Source organism: Hemiscyllium ocellatum, chromosome 4 (assembly GCF_020745735.1).
Source record: "Hemiscyllium ocellatum isolate sHemOce1 chromosome 4, sHemOce1.pat.X.cur, whole genome shotgun sequence".
Classification (NCBI taxonomy): Eukaryota; Metazoa; Chordata; class Chondrichthyes; order Orectolobiformes; family Hemiscylliidae; genus Hemiscyllium; species Hemiscyllium ocellatum.
Window position 1 is genome coordinate 135625341 of NC_083404.1, and position 24476 is coordinate 135649816.

The 24476-nt window shown below is 40.1% G+C and overlaps 1 protein-coding gene across 2 annotated transcripts in view; it reads right to left on the reverse strand.

Annotated features, from left to right (window-relative positions):
- Nucleotides 1–24476, reverse strand: part of mtdha (metadherin a) — a 98306-nt gene that overhangs the window by 23252 nt on the left and 50578 nt on the right. The window contains exons 4-6 of one of the 2 annotated variants that reach the window (XM_060823881.1): nt 19370–19558; nt 17317–17571; nt 8390–8476 (exon numbers count right to left, since the gene is read on the reverse strand). In XM_060823881.1, coding sequence (XP_060679864.1) covers nt 8390–8476; nt 17317–17571; nt 19370–19558 — 531 coding nt within the window. The remainder of the gene's footprint in view (nt 1–8389; nt 8477–17316; nt 17572–19369; nt 19559–24476) is intronic. The other variant, XM_060823882.1, reaches the window with a different exon arrangement.

The following is a 24476-nucleotide window of genomic DNA, read 5'->3' on the forward strand; positions in this document are numbered from 1 at the left end:
AGTACTGATTGGCTGGTAAGTAGACTCTGAGTGGTAGGGGCATTGCTATAGAAAATTGATGCTGTTTGATTATTACCTGTGAGGCTTTGCAAACATTTTAAACCAGGTAGGGTGATCCTGACTAGACAGGGCAATGCCCTGAGAAATCACCCAGCAAAGGCTGACCCCAGATTGCCCAGGAAGGCTAAGGTATTGCAAGCTTTGAGCATGTCATGTTGCAATGCAGTAACAATATGAATTAATGTTTGCCACGAAGAGGATGCTGCTGTTGGGCCAAAAAGACATCTTAACTATCACACAAACAAATAATGTGGTATATGAACTCCTGTGACAGTGTGATGCCAGCTATATGTACATCTCAAAGACTGGATAATTAGCAAACAGCATGTCCATTGAGCTGCTCACAATAAGCAAGGTACTGACTGCACCAAACCAAACTCAAAACTTCCAACAGTGACTTATATGAGGTTTTATTTTGCAATTGGACAGTTGTTGGGTAATCCTGAATATGCAAGGAATGGCGGTAATAACTAATTTAGGATTGCAAAGGCAAACAGTTATGCTTGAGTGAGACATAGTGTACATATTAGAAGCTACAAATATTCATCCACAGGGTTCCATTCCTTTCAGACAGAAAGAACAAGGACAGGCACTGCATCTGTTTCAATTCAACAAAACAGCTGCCAGCTATTTGCTGACTCATTTCTCAGGGCACTGGTATGTCAAATCAGAGTTACCCAGCCTGGTTTAAGTTTAAACAAAGCTTGGATGTAAACCGTCAATCAGCATTAATGGGGCATTCTCCATGGCAATGCCTCAAATTCACTTGCTAACCAACACTCCCCTCACGCAATACAAATGTGAGTTGTCCCTGTGAATTTATATTCTTGCAAAATATCCTGATGAGAAAAGACCAAACACTTTGACAAAATATTTATATTTTAGCAATACAATGGCAAGTGTTGAGAACTATCTTGATTGAAATGATTGTGACAGGGCCTTCTGATGTAACTGATCCTTCAAAAAGTGTTTTGGTGATGGGAAATGAAGAAACATTCAGCAATGTGTTAAACCGGTAATATTGGATAACACTAGCTGGCTACAATTTTAAAAATAAAACTGGAGGGGGGGGGATGTTGACCTCAAAATAACAACTTCATATCAGTAATTGTCAACTCAAAAGTATCGCTGACTTGACTGACAGAAATCTAGTGGAATTACTTAATTGCAAAATTCAGTGTTCAAACAAACCCAGCAGAATGTGGCACTCAGAAAGATGCCATGTTGTCCATCATGTGTGTTCTGGCTAAAGGCTCTTGTGCCCTAGCCGTTTTGGTTAACATTAAAGCTGATTAAATCTGACGAGGGCTTCTGTCCCTTGCATTCCTTCAGTGTGTGCCACAGACCCACTCCCCTTTGGTGAATATACTTACTCATTAATCCTGATATTGCTTATTTTCATACCATGTTAACGTTAACTCTAAAACTTTTAACTTGGGCTGGTGAGAAACTTGAACCTTGCTATTTATTGCCACATTCTGGATGGTTTGTGGTACTGAAATCACAGTACTCCCAACAAGAATAAAGTACAGTAGTGCCAGAAACAGGCTCTCCATATCACTAAGACTGTGCCGACACGATGCCTTTTCAAACTAAAATCCGTTGCCTCCGTGAACTCTGCATCCCCTTATTTCCTGCCTCTTCCTTTATCACTTAAATGTTGCAATTTTATCTGCCTCCACCACCTCCTTTGGCAGCACATGCCAGGCACTTACCACCGTTGTGTAAAAAAGATGACCTTTCACATCTGCTTTAAACATTCCCCTTTTTAGCTTATTCATGTGTTCCTAATAAATATGACATTTCTGCCTTGGGGAAGAAGATTCCTACTATCCTTGCCTCATAGTTTTCAAAACTTTCATCAAGTCAGTTTCTTATCCTTCGACCCTCACCTAAAAACTAACCAAGTTTGTCCAACCTCTCCTCATAGCTATTACCCTCCACACCAGGCAACATCCTGAAACCATTTCCTTACCCTCTCCAAATCCATCATTCCTGTAGTGTAGCAACCAAAACTGAATGCAATATTCTAAATGTGACCTAACTAAAGCTCAATATAGCTGCAACATGACTTGCCAATTCCGATATGCTATGCCCCAATGATGACAACAAGCATGCCATTGTCTCAACTAGCTTATCGATTTGTGTTGCCACTTTCAGGGAACAGTGGACTTGTATGCTTCCAGCCTTCTATATGTTGATGCGATTAAGGGCTCTGCCATTTACTATATATTTCCCTTCTGTATTAGACCTTCCAAAACACATCATTGCACATTTGTCTGGATTAAACTCTATCTGCAACTTCTCTGCCCAAGTCTCCAGCCTACCTATATCCTGTTATGCCTTCTGGCAATCCTCTGTGCTATCCGTAGCTCCCTCAATGTTTGTGCCATCTAATCAGGCCAACTACATTCTCCTCCAAATAATCTCTACATATTACAAACAATAGGGATCCCAGTACTGATCCCTGTGGAACACCCCTGGTCACATCTCCAATCAGAAAAATGCCCATTGACCACGCTTTTCACCTGACCAAGTCAGTTCAGTAACCATGTTATCAGCTCAGCATGGATCCTAGGTGACTTCACCACTTGTATCAGCTTGCCACAAGGGTCCTTCTAAAGACCTTACTGATTTGGAACAACATTCAAATAGACAACATCCACTGCTCTCCCCACAATTATCATTGTCACTTCCTCAAAAAACTCAAATCAACACAACCTCCCCAGCACAAAGACATCCTGCCTATTGCTAATAAGACAATATTTTATCAAATGAGAGTAAACCCTGTCCCCAAGAAGCTTCCCCAATAATTTCCCTACCACTGACAAAAGGCTCACTGGCCTGTAATTTCCCTCACTATCAAGGAAACCCCTCTAATAGTATCCAAAACCAATATATCTGTTCAAGGGGGAATGGCCAAAGGAGACTCCGACACTGCCTGCCCCACGCTTATTTGTCTTCCTGGTGGTCAAGCAACTCTTCTGTCTGTTTAGTTGTTAAATCTGGTGTTTCATTAAATCTCTCTCTCTACACGTATAATATATAGAATTCATGATCATATCATGATCTTTTCTAGTAACCTTTGTTTTCATACAATCCTTGATACATTTACTTTCAACCCAGTTTTATTTAGTTCATTCCCAAACAAGTAGGAGGGTTGATTAGCCTACCAAGACTGAATTATCCTCAGTATGTAAAAGTACTCACAAATTATTCAAGAACTTCACTTGTCAAATTAGCCAAAAAAGAACAAAGGATATTGGCCTATAGATGACTCCAGACCCAATGCAATGTAGTTAGACTCAAGTGCCTTCTGGCAAAAATTGATATCGAACAGTGAATATTGGGCTTTTCAGTCATGTCTGTATCCCCTGACTGAATACCTTTTCAAAATGAGACAACTTTTGCATTTCTTGATTAAGACAACAGTTTACATAGTATATGATAACCTTACACTAGTTAAACTAGTGAGAAAATTGGCATTTCTTTATTCCGATGAGTTCTTCATTTTATTTATTACTGCAAATTTATGGCCTATGGTTAATGATACAAATAGGTACTTCCGTCATCTAGGTCTAAATGGCTTGTTGCCTCATCCATCATTACATTTATTAAGAATTGGACAATTAGTTAATTCATCATCCCAAGTCACACTCAATGAAAATTCTGTGTTTCTCCTTTTAAATAAAAACTTTGCTATGGACAAAATGGTCTTCAGCACTCAGTCAAAGATGCCATTGAGCAATGGTTCACTTAAGGACTGGATGCCTTTATTACATACACAATCCATCATTGAAAAACTATTACAAGATTACCAAGTTTGATTTGACCAAACTTGGTATCCTTATCTGAGGAGAATATGAATCCACTTTAAAAGTAGTAGTCTTAGAAATAAAGATCTCCCTTTGTAAAATTTGGTATCTCGTGGCATTTCAAAACAATACTATAATAAGCTTGTTTCAGTTTCTTTCTCCATTCCAACAACACAGCAAGAGGAAGCCACTCAGCTCTCAAGTATCTCAGCTATTCATTTAGATGATGGCTAATCAGTCTCTCAATCCCTTGCCTGTTATTGGTACTCATAGGATGGGAGGCCTGTTCAATTTTTTCATGCCAACTTGACAATTAAAGTTAATGAATAATTAGTAATGACCATTTTAAAATCAATAGAGGGCAGTTCAGACTTATCTCAGTGTTTTAATTGATCCTCCCAATATCCAGTCCAACATAAATTCCTCAAAGCTATGTGCACATTGGTTGCTGCAACATTAGAGTCATAGAGATGTACAGCATGGAAACAGACCCTTCAGTCCAACCGGTCCATGCCGAACAGATATCCCAACCCAATCGCGTCCTACCTGCCAGCACCCGGCCCATATTCCTTCAACATTCCTATTCATATACTCATTCAAATGCCTCTTAAATGTTGCAATTGTACCAGCCTCCACCACTTCCTCTGGCAGCTTATTCCATACACATACATGCCCCTTAAGTCTCTTTTATATCTTTCCCCTCTCACCCTAAATCTATGCCCTCTAGTTCTGGACTCCCTGACCCCAGGGAAAAGACTTTGCCTATTTACCCTATCCATGACCTTCATAATTTTGTAAACCTCTATAAGGTCACCCCTCAAGAAATTCTTTGGCTTTAAAAGCGCTTGGGACAACTTAAGGATAGGAGTGCTTCACGAATTAAAGTTTTGTCATTTCTACATCAAACCATTTAACAAAGGAAGAAAAAAGGACAATTTACTTTAATTTAAAGTAAATTTGACAAGTTCACACAGACACACACACACACACACACACATCAATATATTATTCCCTTAAGAATTTCTGTAATTGATGTAAGAGAATTTGAGTGAAGAAAGAAATGTATCACTTCATTTTAGATTCAAGATCTCGCAGAGCAGGTATAATGAAGAGAAACATTCTCTTTAGTCTGTCATAGCAAGCGGTTTTAGTTCTATTATCATAAAATCAATGTAGCAATTTGAAAATCATCAAATTGTCATAATAGTCACCATTTAATCTCAGAGGAAGTAGGCAACTATAATGGCTACATTACTGGAGTAGCAATCTCAACTAATGATTCAGAGATTTAAATTCAAATCCCACCATTGTAGCTGGTGGAATTTAATTTCAACTGACTAGAAGGTGTAGAATCAGTTTGGGTAGAGTTGAGGAACTGTAAATGAGAAAAGGCCATGACAGGAGTTATGTGCAGGCCTCCAATCAGTAGTCAAGATATGAGGAAGAAAATAAATCAGGAGATTGAAAAGGCATGAGAGAAAGGCATTATTATAATCATCATGGGGGACTTCAATATACAGGTGGACTGGAAAAAAATTGGGCTGGTAGTGGATCCCAAGAAAAGGAACTTGTGGCATATCTATGAGATGCTTTTTTTTTTGGGAGCAGCTTGTGGCAGAACCACTTTGGGAACAGGCTGTTCTGGATTTGGTGAAGTGCAATGAGGTATACTTGATTAGGGAACAGAGCGTGAATGAACCCCGATCTTGTACTGACCATAATATGAGAGAATTCACTCTGCAGTTTGAGGGAAGAGCTGGAATCAAATGATTGAGTAAAGGTAACTACAAAGACATAGGGAAGTGTTGGCCAGAGTTGATTGGAAGGGGAGCCGAGCAGGGAAGATGGTGGAGCAGCAATGGATTGATTTTCAGAAACTCCTGTCAAATCCAAGGAAGAAGAAACATAGTAAGGGCAGGTCAAAGCTGACAAGAGAACTCAGGATCAGCATAAAAACAAAAGAAAAAAAGCTAACTATGTTGGTGAAGATTAGTGGAAAACCAGATTATTGAGAAACCTTTTAATTCCAGCTGAGGATAAGTTAAAAAAAGTGCTGGGGTGGTAGTGGAGGTGTGTGTGTGTGTGTGTGTGTGTGTGTGTGTGTGTGTGTGGCAGGGGGGATGAAGTGTGAGGTATGATCTATGAAGGATGAAGTATAAGCTAGCTAGTAATACAAGAGAGTCTTGCAAGAGTTTTTTTCATACTTAAAGGGCAAGGGAGAGGCAAGAGTGAACAGTGAAGCACTGGAAAATGAGGCTGAAAAAGTAGTAATGGGGGACAAAGATATGACGGAGGTGTTGAACACATGCTATGCATCAGTCTTCACAATGGAAAACACCAGTCGCATACCAGAACATCAAGAGACTTGAGGCAGAGCTGAGTGTAACAACCATGACTAAGGAGATGGCACTGGGAAAGCTGAAAAGTCTGAAGGTGGACAAATCTCCCACTCCAGACTACACCCCAGACTATCTCCCACACCAGACTACACCCCAGAATTCTAAAAGAGATAGTGCAGGAAATTGCAGAGACATCGGTTCAGGAAACACAAGTCAGGGAGCTTCCCAGAGGACTGGAATATAGCAAATGTAACACCCCTGTTTAAGGAGGGAAGGAGGTACAAGTCTGGAAATTATAGACCAGTTACCCGGATCTAGGCTGTTGCTAAGACTTTGGAGTCCGTTATTAAAGATGGAAGTGCATGGTAAAACACGGTTGAGTCAGTACGGCTTCATCAAGTGGAGGTCATGTCTGACAAGATTGTTGGAACTCTGATGACATAATGAGCAGTTTAGATAAAGAAAAGCCAACTGACGTGATCTATTGGGATTTTCAGAAGGCCATTGACAAAGTGCTGCACAGGGAAACTGCTAAACAAACTAAGAGTCCATGGTGTCAGAGACAAGGTACTGGCATGGAGAGAGAATTGGTTGACTGGCAGAAAGCAGACAGTGGGTATAAAAGGGGTCATTTTTCAGGATGGCAGCCAGTGACTAGTGGCATGCCACAGGGGTATATATTGGGACCAAACTATTCACGTTATGTTAATGCTCTGGATGACAGAACTGATGACATTGTTGCTAAGTTTACATATGAGTTAGAGATATGTGGAGAGACAGATGGTCTTGAGGAAGCAGGGAGGTTGCACAAAGACGTGGACAGGCTAGGAGAGTGGGCAAAGACGTGACTATAGAGTATAGTGTGGGAACGTTTGAGGTTATGCACTTTGGTAGGAAGAATAGAAGCACAGACTATCATCTAAATAGGGAAGGGATTTGGAAATCTAAAGCACAAAAGATTTTTGTTCTGGATTCTCTTACGGTTAACATACAAATTCAGTAGGCAGTTAGGAAGGTAAATGCAATGGTAACACTCATTTCAAGAGGATTACAATATAAGAGCAAGGAGGTACTGCTGAGGCTATATAAGGCTCTGGTCAGATAGCATGCAGAATATCATGAGCAGTTTTAGTTCCTGTATTGAAGGATGGATATGCTGGCATTAGTGGGGATCCAGAGGTTAACAAGAATGAAGGGCTTGTCATATGTGGAACTGTTGATGAATCTGGATCTGATGAGTGAAGGATTGGCAGCGGGAGGGAAATCTGGTTGAAACTTAGAGAATACTGAGGGGCCTGGATAGAACAGACATGGAGAAGATGTTTCCACTAGTAGGAGCGACCAGGACCTAAGGGCACAGCCTCAGAATGACGGAACAACTCTTTAGAAGTGAGGGGCAGAAGAATTTCATCAGCCAGAGGCTGGTGAATCTGTGGAACTCATTGGTGCAGAAGGCCAAGTCATTGAGTGCATTTCGGACAGCGATCGATAGATTCTTGATTCGTAAGTGGATCAAGGGTTACAAAGAGAAGATAAGAGAATAGGATTGAGAAACATATCAGCCATGATCGAATAGTGAAGCAGACACAATGGGCCAAATGGCCTAATTCTGCTCCTATACCTTCTAGTCTAATTATATAATTCTGTGAAATTATGAAACTAAAAAGCTAATGTCAGCAATGTTGACCATATATCTACTAGACCATTATAAAAATCTATCTGAGAAAGGAAGGAAACCCGCCATCCTTAATCAGTCTGGTCCATCCCAGCAACGTGACTGGCTCTTAACTGCCCGCTGAAATGGTCCTTTAATTCATTCACATGTATTTTGGGCAGCACCTCACCATTACCTTCTCAAGAGTCTTGGCACTGACACCTACACCCCACAAATGATTTTAAAATTACAATTTTACTTTATTTTGTGGAAAGTGCAGCATCTCTACAATGCCTGGAACACAGCGACTGAAAAAAAATCAGAACTTAATACTTGCTGTATACTGCATGTAAAATGGTACACTAACAAAATCCCTATATATCTGAACAACCAAGTGTGTAGTGTGTGGAAATAACAGTTAAACATGCACAGGTTCATGATTAGATTAATTTGTCTATACAGTGAAGGAGTGGATTCAAAACAATTTTCAGGTGAAATATCAACTATAAAACAATATTTACTGGCTACTGCAGCATTTGTCCCCGTGGTTGAGAAAGCAGGTTTCTGCTCTGAGGTATTCATCCTGTTATTGACACCTGCCCAAGCCCCTGTTAAAAAAAAAACAAAATATACAATTAACATCAACAGATTGTTTACTGTAAAAGGTGTTTATATAGCTGCCTTAATGTATCAAGATACAGAAAGGGAGCCTATAGGATCAAAAATATTTGACACCAAACTAGAGAGAAACATAAGGACAGGTGACCAAAAACCTGGACAAAGAGGTAGTTTTAATGAATTTCTTATAAAGGAGAAAATTGTAGGTAGACATTTGAAGCAAATAAACTTGCAGGGTGACTAAGATGGGAGAGAGAAATATTGAAAATGGATTGTTTCACAGAGAGCCGGCGTGGAACACATGAACCTAATGGCCTCCTTTGTAGGATAATAAATAGAGGGGGAAATGGATGACAATTTAGCACCAAAATAAACATGAAGTTACATATACACCATAATAGAGTAAAATCAGATCTCACACTACTGAGGACAGAACCCTAGCTTTGCTAACATCAGCCAAGCAAAGATTCATCTCTTGTCCCATAATATTTCCACCCAGTCACAAGGCAGTTGGGTCTCCTGGGAAACAGCAGAAATTTGAAGCACCTATGTCAACATGTCTGCTTACACTTCTAACACCAGAACTTAAGCAAAAAATGATCTCAAATCAATCTAGAAGGTCAAAATTAAAACTAAATTCAGAGTACAAATCAAAGAGCAAATCAAGAGATAAAGCATACGTTAACAAAGATAATAAAAGTAATAAATTAATAGCTCTCTAAATGAATGCTAGTTGCATTTGAAACAAAACAGATTCACTGATAGTGCCAAAAAAAATCAGTACGAACTGATAGCCATTATAGAGACTGGCATGGAGTTGGAGTGTTAAGGCTGAACGACAGTTAGTAAAGATACATAGCTACGAAAAGGTGGAGGGGCTGGTTCTGTTAACTATTGACGATAATGGCAAAATAGGTGGGTTTTACAGGAAATCGGGAATTGGAAACAGTTTGGAGGTAACTATGAGAAATACTATAGGCAAGAAGTCATTTGTGAGACTGGTAATCAGGCCTCCTAATTGTAACCATAGGGTGGGATGGGGCATAAAGGAAGAAATAATGGGAGATTAAACAGCAATTATTATAGGGGATTTATTCTATATATGGAATGGAAAAATAATATATGCAAAGGTAGCCTTCATGAGGAGTCTATGGAATGGTTTTTGTTTCTGAGAACAACATGCCTTGAGCAAGAGAACAAGCTACATCATATCTAGTGGAAAGGAATAGGATTAATGAATGACTATGTAGTGAAGGCATCCCCAGCTTGCAGCTACCAAGATAATACTTTAAGACTTAAACAAAGGCAATTATGAGAACATGAAAGCAAATAAAATGAACTGATAAATTAGATTACGGTCAACAGAATGGTTGTACTGGTAATGCCACTGGCCAATGATCTAGTGGCATGGGTTCAAATCCCACTATGACAGATGTTGACTTTTGAATTCAATTTTTAAAAACTGTAATAAAGATGATGACCATGTTGATTGTCCTAACAACCCATCTGGTCATTAATGTCCTTTAGGGAAGTAAACTGCCATCCTTACTTGGGTGTGACAGACCCACAGCAATGTGGTTGATTCTTAACCGCCCTCTGGGCAATTAGGGATGGGCAGTAAATGCAAGCCCTGACCAGAATGTGGAGGAGCTGGTGTTGGACTGGGGTGGGCAAAGTTAAAAACCACACAACACCAGGTTTATTTGGAAGCACTAGCTTTCAGACCACTGCTCCTTCATCAGGTAATTATGGAGCAGGTCCATAAAACAAAGAATTGATAGTAAAAGATTAGTGTCATGCAACTGAAATGATACATTGAATAAACCTAGATTGCAGTTAAGTCTTTCATGGTTTAGAATGGTTGCAGGTTTTAGTTCATTAATATGTAAATCCCAGAACTTCTTTTAAGTCACTTTCTCGAGATAATTTAAGGTTTTATAAAAAATGGTGACATCTCAGCTCAATGTATTAAAGGTGTGAGGTTAGAGTCTGTCTATATCCCAATCTTGAGTCGGACTATTTCTGCTTCCAAAGTGGAATTTACAAAATATTGAATGGATTGACTGTCTGTAAGTTGTACGTTTTTTGAGCAAAATGGAACGTATCTGCAAACACAAATTCATCCCACAGACTTGTGTGTGCGCACATGCATATGAGAGAGAAAGAGAGAGAAAATGTGTGCGTGCGTGTGTTTGTGTGTGCGCGTGTGCGGTAAACTGTGTGTGAGAATGCGATGGAGTATAAGCCTGTGAGGGTGTAAGCGTGGGTGACAGTGTGGGGGTGTATGTGCATGAGAGAGAGCGCGTGTGTATGAGAGGGGGTCTGCGTGAATGTGAGAGTATGTGTGTATGTGTGCTTGAGAGTGTGTATCGTGTAGTGGGGTCACCTGTAATGCGACATGAACCCAAGGTCCCAGTTGAGGCCATCCCCATGGGTACTGAAATTTGCCATCAGTCTCTGCTCGGGCACATTGCGTTGTTGCATGTCCTGATGTCTGCCTTGGAGGATGGTCATCTGAAGTCTGAGGCCAAATGCCCCTGACCGCTGAAGTGTTCTCCCACTGGGAGGGAACAACCCGGTCTGGTGTTCCCTCCCAGTCAGGGGACACTTCAGCAGACAGGGACATTTGGCCTCGGATCTTCAGGTAACCATCCTCCCAGGGAAACTTCGGGATAGTGTTATTAAGATGTGGATGTACTGTACCTTCAAGAGAGTTAAAAGCTAGCAGAACTACCTGACAGCACCAAGTGTTCTGAATAAGACACAATGTAACAGCGAGGGTAGTTGGTTGCCTGGAGACAAAAACAAATTTGAATTTGGCCAATCAGTTCAAAAAATATCAAACTCCAATCAAGAGTGAATTTAGTATATTGACGATATTAAAAACCAATGACACAATCGGATGCTTTGGGAGGTGTAAGACTGGGAAAAATTGAACATTTGGGAGAGAGCTGCCGAAAGACCAACAGATGTAGGCTGCCAGTCAGTACTTTCCGAGAGGTACCTGTCTAGAGAAGAAGTTTACGTAGAGAAAAAGCATCAACACTGATCTGGAGAGCAAATCTACAGAGAAAGATATACCAAGAAGATTCGGCTGCTGGCTGGTTTTTAAAATTTGAATTTTTTCAGTAAATCTTAATCGGACTAGTATTACTGAAAGGAAAGTAAAAGATAGGGTAGAGGAAGGAGTTGTAAATAGTTGTTAGTTAATTATTCTCTGTTATAATTTAAGAAATAAAGTTGTTAAATGTAAAGTAATTTATTTTAAATAGTTCTTTGCCTCTCGAAATTTCACAGATTACTGCATGGGTTAAATCTTTCTGTTGCTGGTTTAAATTAAGCAGGGGGGTTTACCCAGTGTTGTAACAATCGGCAACAATGCAAAGTGGCTGAGCAGAGGCTGATTGCAAGTTCGTTACCCATGGGAATGGCCTCAACCAGGACCTGGGGTTCATGTCACACTACCAGTGTCCCACTACACTGTATACACACACACACACACACACACACACACTTTTACATACTCATGCAGACCCTCTCATATCCACCACACTCCGCTACTCTTTCTCCTGCACGCGCACACACACACATTTAAGTCTATGGGGTGAATTTGTATTTGCAGAATTACATTTGCAGATACATTCTATTTTGCTCAAAAAATGCACAATCTGCAGTCAATCCACATAACATTTTGTAAATTCCACTTTGGAAACAGAACCAGTTTGACTGAAGACTCAGACAGACTCTAACCTCACACATTTAATGCATTGTCTGAGAAGAGATGTCGTCTTTATTCATGAAACCTTAAGTCATCTCGAGAAAGTGACTTAAAATTAGTGCTGGGATTTACATATTAATGAACTGAAATCTGCAACCCCATTCAAAAAGATGAAAGACTTAACAATAACCTAGGTTTGTTCAATATATTATTTCAGTTGCCTGATGCTGTCATCTTTTGCTATAAATTCTGTGTCTTATGGTCCTGCTCCACAACTACCTGATGAAGGAGCAGGACTCCAAATAAACCTGTTGGGCTATAACCTGGTGTTGTGTAGTTAACTTTGGCCTGGCAAAGATATATCCCTTGACAAGTAATAAAAAAAAGTCCCATAGGGAGGATCCACATTCTTGATTAACTAAAAAAAATTAAAGACAGTATCAAAGTAAAATAAGGATCACTTACTAAAATAAAGATGGGTGTCATTCAGCAAGTAACAAGACCTTCTGAAAAAAACTTTTAAAAGTTAACAAGGTGGGCATTGATCCTATAGAAAGCGAGTCTGGGGAACATAATGCAAGACATGATGGCAGATTAATTGGACAGGGGATGCATATCAGTCTTCAGAGCACATAAGTGACATCCCAGAAATAAATGTCATTTAGGAAATGGAAGTGAGGGAGGAACTCAATAAAATTACAATCTCCTGGAAAGACTACTGAGCAAACTGTTGCAGGGTGACAAGTCTCTGGTACCGATACATAAATCCCAGGGTCTTAAATAGCTAGAGAAATAGTTCAGGTGCTGACTGCAATTATCCAAAATTGCTTAGATTTGGGAAGCCGCCATTAAATTGGAAAATAGTGAGCTATTCATAAAGGGAGGGAAACAGAAAATTCCAAGATACAGGTCATAGGGAAGATATTGGAAGATGTTAGAAGCCATTATAAAAGTCATTATAGCAAGGGACTTAGGGAAATTCAAGATGATTATGCTGAATCAACACTGTTGAAAACAAGTTGGATGAGTTGAGACAGTTCTTTTTGGAAAAGAGATGAAGAGGTGATACAACAAAGGTTTTCAAGATGATGAGACATTTTGAGAGAGATCAAGAAATAAAAAAAATCCCCTGTGGTAAATGATTCATTAACCAGAGGCCATAGATGAAAAGTAATTAACGGAATATCTACAGGAGAGAGGAGGACAATTTCTTTTCCTCAAGCACCATCTGAAAACGTGGTGGTAGGTTATTCCACAAAACATTTGAAAGGGAATAAACAGTCAGTGAGTGTGTTGAAGACTAAAGTCAACTAAGGTCTGAATTCTAGAGAAAACGCCACATAATATTCTTACCAAAGCTTTGTATCATTGCAGTAACATATGTTTATTCTTTTACTCAAAGCCTCTCTTGATGAAAGCTAACAGAGCATTTGCCTCCTTTGTTGCTTGCCATACCTGTGTGCTAGCTTTCATGAGCAAGGACACCCAAGTCCTTCTGAAGTTCAACACTTACCAACCTCTCACCATTTAAGAAATACCTTGCACTTCTGTTTTCCAACGAATGTGGATAACATCAAATGCCCATTAACTCCACCTTTCCAAATTCTGTTCAAGTGACTTTGCATCCTTGACATAACTTATATTCCTATCTAGCTTGAGTCATCTGAAAACTCAGATGTATAACATGTAATTCCCACATCTACATCAATAGAGATTGTGGATAGCTAGGACCCAATCAATCATCCTTGTAAAACCCCACTAGTCAGCGTTCTAACCTGAAAATGAATTATATTCAATCGAGGCATTGATTTAATGCCTTTCATGATCTTATACACTTTCATAAGGCTCCCCCCCCCCCTCAATCTCTTATACTCTTAATCAAAACGTCCTAGCTTGTCCAACCTATAACTCAGAACCTTGAGTACTGGCAACATACTTGAAATTTCTTCTGCACTCTTTTCACTTTAATAACATCCTTCCGAGAGCAAGGTGACTAAAACTCAACACAATACTCCAAATGCGGCCTCACTACCACCCATAGGCCTCACTACCATCCCATACAACTGCAATATAACTTCCCAACTTCTATATTTAATGCCCTGACTGATGAAGGCCAGTGTGCCAAAAGCCTTCTTTACTGCCCTGTTGACCTGTGACTCCACTTTCAGTGAACCATGCACTTGAACTCCAAGGTCCCTCTGTTCCACTACACTCTGAAGGCCCAACCATTCACCATGAAACTACTACATTGATTTGACTTTACAAAATGCAAGACTTCATGCTTATCTATATTGAACGCCATTTGCCATTTCTCAGCCCACTTCCCCAGTTGATCAAGTTCCTGCTGCAATTTCTGATAACCGTCCTCACTGTCCACGATACCACCTATTTTAGTGTCATTTGCAAGCTTACTAACCATGCCTTGGACATTCTCATTAAAATCATTGATCTAGATAACAGACAGCAATGGGCCCAACACTGACCCCTGAGGCACTCCACTAGCCACAGGTGGAGCATTTTCCCTGTTGGTTTGTATTTCTGTTATGAACTAAGCATTTGTTCTTAAATGTTTGCATTTGTCTATCACCATAATATTTTGTAAATGGTTTGCCAATGCAAAATACAGTCAATTTCACTGGCATAACTTCATAGACTTTTGCTTAAAATTGAGATCTCAATTTCTGATTTAACCACATCCCTTCTAACCTTAATGCAAAATTGCTTTTATATTATGATCGCTCTTTCCTAAAAGCTTCTTTACAACAAGTTAGCTGTTTTTTTTCAACTGCAAATAACCTGTTCTCTACGGCGTACTGCACTGAAAAATCATGTTGCAATCATTCCAAGAATTCACACTCCACAACTTGTACTTAGTAGTTGATCAGATTAGATTCCCTGACAAGCATCCTTCCACTATTACCCTCTGCTTCCTATCATCAAGCCAACTGTGTATTCAATTTCCCAGCTTCCCCTGGATTCCATGCGATCTAACCTTCCAGAGCAGCCTACTAAGTGGAGCCTTTTCAAAGGTCTTACTGAATCCTATAGACTATGTCTATTGCCCTGCTCTCATCAACTTTCCTGGTCACTTCATCAACGAACTCTCTCAAATTTATGAGGCATGATGTCCTACTCACTAAGCCATGCTGACTATTCCTAATCAAACCCTGTCTTTCCAAATGCAGGTATGTCTTCTTGCTCAGAAATCTTTTCAAGTAACTTACCTACCATCGAAGTTAAGCTTTCTGGTCTATAGTTCCCAGGTTTTCTTTGCAGCCTTCCTTGAATAAGGGCATAACATTTGCTAATCTCCAGTCTTCCGGGACCTCAGTCGAGGCTAGCGATGATGCAAAAATATCAGCCAGGGCCCTGCAATTTCTCCTCTAGCCATTTGCAGTGCTCTTGGATATATCTGCTCAGGACTAGATTTATCCACCTTCATACACTCTATTATATCCAATACTGAACTTTATTTCTGTATTACGCTAATTACAAGCACCTCTAATTTTCTGATTGATACTGTAACTTGCATCGTCATTGTTATTCCCATCAACAGCCCCTTGTGTTTCTTTGTGCTATCAAACTGATTCAACATTCTGAATTTTAGAACTAAAACCATCTCTCACATTAGTACTAATATTCTCATTTACTAATGAAACAAGACTACCACGGTCTCCAAGACATCTGTTCTTCAAGAATGTCTATAACTCCTTGGATATTCAGGTCCCAGCTTTGGTTTCTTTGTAGTCATGGCAGAGAAGTGTCGATTAAATCATACATACGTATTTCTATTTGAGCTGACAATTTATTTTCCTGTGAACATAATAGGCATTCAGATGCAGGGTCATTAATTCAGCTTTCTAAAATAATAGATATTTTGGTAAACTCTGGTCTAATCCGCAGACACACACTTAAGTTTGCAAACACTGTCATTTCTGCCATACTCAAAAAGGTCATGGTAATAGTATCTTTCATCTATTGTTTTACCACTTCCTCTAATTTACTTCATATTCTCTTTCAATGATCCCTTCTCTTCCTATTTAGTTTAAAGCCCTTTCTACTTCCTTAGTTATATTACTCACTGAAACATCAATCGCAGAACAGTTGAGGTGAAGTCTGTACCAAAGGTACAGCCCTCCCACTTTTCCTCATGCTAGTGCCAGTGCTCCCTAAATTGGAACCCACTTCTCCCATCCTAATCCTTAAGCCATACCGTGACAAAAGTCTATAATTAATGCTGTGGAGGAGTACAAGAATTTTAAAAATTGACCACAAGCATAATTTCCAATATTTCACTATATCTTGCATCATTTGTGATGATTGGGTGAACACTCATATCTAGAAATCAAGTCTGCATTGGGTCATGTATAATCTAATGAAAGTAAATAAAATGGAATGCTTAGATGCTAATAAGATTACTTTTTGATATGGGCATCCAAAACTGTAAACTATAAACACACTCCGAAATTATGTTCAAAAAGTTTAAATTGAAATAGAAACAAGCTTCACGAAGTTTGAAATCGTCTGCACCCTATACTGAGCTCAGGTGCTTAATCTCAACACTTCAGTTATTATTCAGCTTCTCATATTTAGAACATGTTAAAAGTAAAAGATGTAGAAAAAAATCAAAGTTTTTTTTCATCAATCTGGCCAGACTTACAAATGTAGTCAACCTGGATTAATCTTTAACTTTGCATTAAAATAAAGAAAACAGAAATTGAATATTAATCCATGCATGCTCACAAACCTGCTAGTGTAGGGCTGGCTCCATTGTAACTACTGTGCTATGGCTATTCTTTGGCATAGTCCCACACTAATTCGTAAATGATGTTCAACTGCAAAAATATTGGTGCATACTTCCCCCTCTCTAACCACAGGGTGTTCACTATTGTCAAGTACTATCCTTTGAGATCTAATGAGTTAGCAATTAAAACCAGAAATCCTTTGTACTATGAATGAGGATCAACATTTACTGATAAAGCCTAAGGTTTAGTTTGAAGAAAATGACAGGCATATAAAAATCTTCAATCTTATTAAGAATTAATTATTTCAATCTCCCTCATGTTGAATTTAAGTATATTTCAATTAAGAGACACACAATTCAACACTCACCAATGCTGGGGTAAAGTGCATGCTCACTCCAAGTCTTATCAACTAAGGGTACTGCCCATTCTTTTGACCCTGCATTGGTATCACTGCTTTCCTGGCCCCAGGCAGGCTGATCCGGGCTTCTTTTTGCATTTGCCAATACTGGGATTTGTCGCCATTTATCATCCTTAGTTGCATTAATCTGAGTGGGCAGTTTCACTGGGATTTCACACCAGCTTCCTCCATTCACTGTTAGCTGTTCACCCCACCCGGGAGCAACTTTGAAGAAGAGAAAAAAAAACATATCAACAAGCCTTATTCATTGCCAGAAAATTGACTCGGCCTGAAACAGTGGCTGCTTTTACTGTTTTGCCAAAGAGACATTTAAAATTCATTTTGCACCAGAAATCTATGTCAAGCTGACTGATGCTAATAATAGATTCAATATGTACAACTAGTTTAGAAGTTAAGTAAACTAATCTGCTTCTACAAAGGTTTGAGTCTTATGATGATAGTAATCTTTGACCTAAATTAGGACCAATCTAATGGAGCTAACTCAATTTTTTTGGTAATTACTGATTCTTGGTTATTATTATTCAAATAAGGCAGAGACAATTATCATTGAAACTTGATGCAACTCTGCTTCAAAAGAAAGCACCAATCATCGATCAGTAACACTCTTGTCTCTAACTTAGAAAACTTTAGAGTCAAGTCCCACTCCAGAAAATGAAACACAAATATCGAGTCTGACACCCCAAATGCATTGCTGATGAAGGGCTTTTGCCTGAAATGTCTACTTTCCTGCTGCTTGGATGCTGCCTGACCTGCTGTGCTTTTCCAGCACCACACTCTCAATCCCAAATGCATTACAGAGGGAGCCCTGTACAGTCAGAGGCGCCATCTTTCAAATTAGATGCTAAATTGTGGGCCTGTCTGCCGTCTCAGATGAATGGAGAGGCTCCCATTGCATGATTTCAAAAAAGACCAGGGTTGTTATCCCCAGTGTCATCAATGATGTTCATTCCTCAATCAACACCACATAAAATAAAAGCAGGCTTGCAGTTTTTCCTCTCATTGCCATTTGTGGACATCTTCCACTACACAAACTGACTGCCACATTTCCTACATCACAACAGTGACTAGACATTCTATATTAATTCACTGGCTGCAATGTGCTTCAATATGCCATGAAAACCACTGCACAAAATCAAGTTTTTGCTCCTTTACAAATAAGATGATTCTAGAGACATTGCCTTCTGGGAGGGCATAATTAATAAAATGTTATTGCAACAACTGAGCCCTGAAATTAGTGCCCAACATTATCAATTCATTGCACACTCCTGACTTGCAAATACATATGGGGGGGAACACATGCAGCAAAATTCTGACCAATAAGGGAGTGGTTCTGGCATCGTAGTTCACTAACGTTCTTTAAGGGAGGAAATCTGCTGTGCTAACCTAGTCTAACCTACATTTGACTCCAAATCCACACCATGGTTAATTGTTAACTTATCTCGGAGATGGCCAAACAAGCCACTCGGTTCAAGGTGGGATCAAGAATCAACAAATGCTGACTTTCCAGATGTCTGACGCAGCAACATCCATGTAGTAAATCAGGTCGGTGATGACAATTCAAGGTTTAACTGTTTAGTTGCTAAACTGTAATTCAGTGGTAGTATCAATTTCACTTCTGGATGTTCTCCCTATCCAGCTGCCAACTAGCTACTGGGCAAGATCTCAGGCTTTTTTTTTATTTTAGAAACCCAAACATTACTATTAAACAAAACACCCAATCACTCAATTATAAACAATAAAAACCCATCTCTCTAGGCTTTTAATCAACCTGCCCAGTTATGTTGTGACTTGACCCTGGAGGTAGGACTTGAATCTGGACAAGAGGTAGGGGCACCACAAGAAGCCGATGACCCAGGTCTCAAATACAAACTCTCACGAGCATCACATTAAGATTGAAATCGCTTAAAGGGGCCTACTTTTTAATATAAAAACACTGGCACCAGACACCCACAACCCAAGAAAGAATATAAAGAAAACAGAAGACCTCCCTTTTCTAACCAACCTGCAGTTTCTACCCCTTTGGTCTTTCGAGGGCCCAGCCCAGCTGAGGCTATTGTGTGTTGCTGTGCAGGAACAGCTTCAGATCCAACTGCAGGGAGACTAGAATCAACGGAGGGAGATTCATTTATTCCTCTGTCACGCCTGCGCTGCTGTCGTTTTTCCCGGCTACTGATTTTGGTCTCCCATGCCCCTGTGAAAGAACCAAAGTGAAGTCCAGTTAACATTTAGCTTAATAATTGAACAAAAACCATCCTTTTTAAAAAGCATGGTAACTTTAGATAGAGAACTGGCAAATTACTAGAAAGGGGAAACTGTATGCTGACGGAAAGGGCAGGGTGAAGTAAGGCTAAATAGCTTGCTTATTCAGAGAGTTGACACAAACGCACTGATCCAACAGTCTCTGATGGTGCTGCATTATTTTATGATTGCATGAAACTCAATCAATGTGGCATAGTGCACCAGATCTTCAATACTGTACCACTGTCAGGATGCTGTGATGAGGCCTGTTAAACTTTATTTCACCCAACATTGGTAATACAGCGAGCCTAAAAGTGGAGACATTTCACTTATCTGATTCTACACCTAAATTCATGCCAGCAAAAATCGTAACATTCCTTTATCATGTGTCGGAATGCAATCAATTAACAGTATTGATCCAAACAGCGAACTATTTCATTCGAAGTGACTGGATTATATAACTTGGTTTAGACACGTGGTGTGTCAGCTTAAAGCACCGCATAATCTTAAAATGGTTTATCTCTACATTTCTCATTACTTTTCTTGTACAGAGAAAGCTAATAACTCCCTCAGCAAAATGGTACAACAAAATTAAAATTCAACATATTTTAACCTGTTAATAACTGGTGAAAGTGTCGCTCACAACAAGGTACTCAGTCTGGAGTTGTATTGTTGCGAGAGCATGGTAAGAGTCAGGTGGAATCAAATGGAGTTGTGAAGTCTTCATTTCATGAGTATTGGGATATATGAAGAGATGTGTGGCATATTAGAGAGATAGAATGGAGAATATCACATCTGCCACTCGTGTTCAACAAGGATATAGCTAAGGTGCAAGAAGTAATCACAAGGCTGGACAGCTGTTAGATGTGTCTCGGTGGGTAGCACTCTGGATCAGTAGGAAGCATGCTCAAGTCCCACTCCCAATATCATCCTGACTGACACTCCACAGGAATGTCAGAAGAAAAAGAGTGCATTACAGTTGCTTTTCAGTTTAAGGGTAATGTGCAGCAGCTTTTCTGAGAATCGTACACACAACTCGTTCTGATGCACATTATTATTCTGACTTGGACATAGCGGTCATAATTTGAAAGTTTGCAGATGACATAAATACCTGAAAAAGTGGTAAGGTGCACAGCAGTATACTTCAGGTGACAGGATAGACAGAGGACATTGTACAGAAAGTTAAGGGAAGACTTAAAAAAAAGGGAGAAAAGCAGTAACCACAGGACAAAGTTTGAAGAGGACTCGTAAAAATAAGATATAAAAACCTATCAAATTCAACAAGTTTAGTTTTCATTCTTTCGTGGCAAGCATGCACTGCTGGCAAAGGCAGAACTTGCTGCCCATCACTCAGTGCCTTTAAATGGAGTGTCTTGTTTTACCTTTCCTGAAGGCAGTTAGGAATTGCTGCGTGTGTGGAGTCACATGGGAGAGGATGACATATCTCCTTTCTCAAAGGGCATAAGTGAACCACAAGAGATTTTTCAAACAATCGGTGATATATGTCACGGTTACCAGTGCCAAGACTAGCTTGATATTACAATTTTATTATCAATTTGAACTTCACCAGATCTGAACCATCATCCCCACAGCATTAGCCTGGGACTTTGGATTACTAGTTCAGTGGAAGAAGCACATCAACCAGTGCCTAATGATCTGGGATATACTACTTGAAAGAACACTGAAAGCAGATTCTACAGTAACTTTCAAAAAGGAATTATAAAAGACTTGAAAAGGAAACAGCAGTTTGCATAAAGTATGTGAATAGGACTAAATGAATAGCCTTTCGAACAGCAGGCACATGCATAATGGGCTAAATGGCCTCTTTTTAAGATCCATCAACTGATGATTCCATGACCCTTACAGATCGTGCCTCTGACCTCACATCCAATGCAATGCATAATTCTCAGCCACGAGTGAGGATCTGCACTCAAGGGATGGTGGGAGGGAAGGGAAGGAGTGTAGTTGTGAGATATGATGGAGGGGATGGTCCTTTGGATCATGAGAGTAGATTCTGTCGTAGAGGAGAAAAATAAGATCACAGACAATACAATAAAATTCAATAGAAACATCTGAATAGATTAATTCGCCTGTGACTGGATTAAAGTGTTAAGTGCTAATGTTGAGGGCTTAAACACCACCTTACACTGGGTTACGAGCTTTCACGCTTCAGAGAAAGATTTACTGCTGCAGGAACATAAGACAGCAGTGTGAATATGACATTCCAAAATAACAAGTACATTTTCTCTTGGGAATGCAAATTATACTAGTTTGAGTTTGTACTTTTTGTTGTGACACGGAGTAAACCGCTCTGCTAATTTAAACGCAACACACAGAGAAGCTCACCCTGTACTGTAATCTGTTAAATTTCAAGAGGCAAAGAAACATCCCAGATTTCACTATTTAAAATAAAAACTAACAATTTATTCTTTAAGTCCAACAGAAAACTTTAAAAACACTAATTACAACTCCTTTCTCCTGAACCGATCTTTTACCTCCCACTCTACAATACTGGTCCAAAAATAAACGCCAATTAAGATTTACAAAACAAAAATAATCATATTTTAAAACCAGTCAGCTTTGTTGATTTTCCTCAGTAGATTTTTCTCCAGGTTTTCCTGGGTTGCCTCTTCTGTTGCACAACTTTTCTTATGGACAGGTACCTTTCAGAGCGCTATTTGGCTAGCAGTCTATACTTGTTGGATTTCTTGGCAGTTCTCTCCCCAACTGTTCAAAATGTCCAGTTTTATACCCCAAAACATTGGATCTTTTAGATTCTCTACAGTGTGGAAACAGGCCCTTCGGCCCAACAAGTCCACACCTACCCTCCGAAGAGTAACCCACCCAGTCCCATTTCCCTCTGACTAATGCACCTAACACTACGGGCAATTTAGCATGGCCAATTCACCTGACCTGCACATCTTTGGACTGTGGGAGGAAACCCGAGCACCCAGAGGAAACCCATGCAGATACGGGGAGATTGCGTAAACTCCACGCAGACAGTCACCCGAGGCTGGAATCGAATCTGGGACCCTGGTGCTGTGAGCAGTCGTGTCGCCTCATTGGTTTGATGTCACCAAAATGCTAAAATCCAATTCAATTGGATTTTGGTATCAGGTGCATAATTTAAACTGTTTGACCATATTTGAATTTGTTTTTGCTCCATGGCCTCGCAACTCCAGCTATCGGTTTCAACCAAGTATTACATTTTTATCTTGTTCAGAACTCTCTGCGCTTTCGGCCAGTCCTTGCTAGCTTCCTCCCTCTCTTTCTCTCACCTTCATAACATTATAATGCAAAAAAATGTTTTATGTATTTTATTATGGGTGGCACGGTGGCACAGTGGTTAGCACTGCTGCCTCACAGCACCTGAGACCTGGGTTCAATTCCCGACTCAGGCGACTGACTGTGTGGAGTTTGCACGTTCTCCCTGTGTCTGCGTGGGTTTCCTCCGGGTGCTCCGGTTTCCTCCCACAGTCCAAAGATGTGCAGGTTAGGCGAATTGGCCATCATTTACTTAGATACATCATTTACTGTATCCATTGCTCCTGGTGAGGTCTCCTCTACACTGGGGAGAAGGGACGCCTACTCACAGAGCACTTCAAAGAACATCTCTGGGAGTCCTCACCATCCAACCTCACCGGCTGAACACTTCAATTCCCCCTCCCACTCTGCCGAGGACATGCAGGTCCTGGGCTGCATCGATTGCCACTCCCTTACCATCAGACGCCTGGCGGAAGAGCACCTCATCTTCTGCCTCGGCGGCATCAATGTGATTTCACCAATTTCCTCAGTTCCCCACCCCCCACCTTATCCCAGTTTCTACCTTCTAGTTTGGCACTGCCCTCATAACCTGCCCATCTTTCTTCCCACCTATTTGCTCCACCTCCCCTCCGACCTATCACCTTTACCCGCACCTCTATCCACCTATCGCACTGTCAGCTACCTTCCTCCCAGCCCCATCCCCTCTCCCATTTATCTCTCCACTCCCCAAGGCTCCCACCCTCATTCCTGATGAATGACCTTTGCTTGAAATGTTGATTCTCCTACTCCCTGGATGCTGCCTGCCCTGCTGTGCTTTTCCAACACATTTTCTGACTCTGACTTTCCAGTATCTGCCGTCTTCACTTTCTCCTAGGGAGTTACCTGGGAGCTGCAGAATTCTAGCCTCTGACTCGACCTTGTAGTCGCAGTTTATAAATTGATAATTTACTTTCCTGAAGGAGGGCTTATGCCCAAAATGTTGATTCTCCTGCTCCTCGGATGCTGCCTGATCTTCTGCCAGCATCTCATTTTTCAGCTCTGGTCTCCAGCATCTGCAGTCCTCACTTTCTCCTCCTTTATAAATATAGTCCATTTCAGTTTCTGGTCAATGGTAACCTCCAGGATATTGTTAATAGGGGATGTAGTGATATTTATGCCATTGAATTACAAGGGACCATGTTGAGATTCTCTTTTGTTACAGATGATCATTCCCTAGCATCGGTGTTGCACAAATGTTACTTGTCTTGAGAACATTATTTTGCTTTAATTTTTCTCTTTTTGTTTAGAATTGAGTTGAAGTCAATAACTGAATTATGAATAGCAGTTTGTTCTTAAAAGTCTGATATTTGCTCATGGGAACTACCCTGGAAAGATAATTCAGGTTAATTGCTGCTCTGATGATACTGCAGACCATTTATCATTGAGATGTTGTTACACTGAGGGACTGGCAGCTTGCTGGATGTTGAATTGGTCAAATAAAGGAGGTTCAGTTCTGGCCAGCCAACGACAGACCATATTTAAAACAAAAAAGAAAACAAAGTGTAAACTGGTAGTGACTGGGAGTTTGGATTGGAGACAGGTTTGCTTTGGAAGCTGCTGGACTAGAA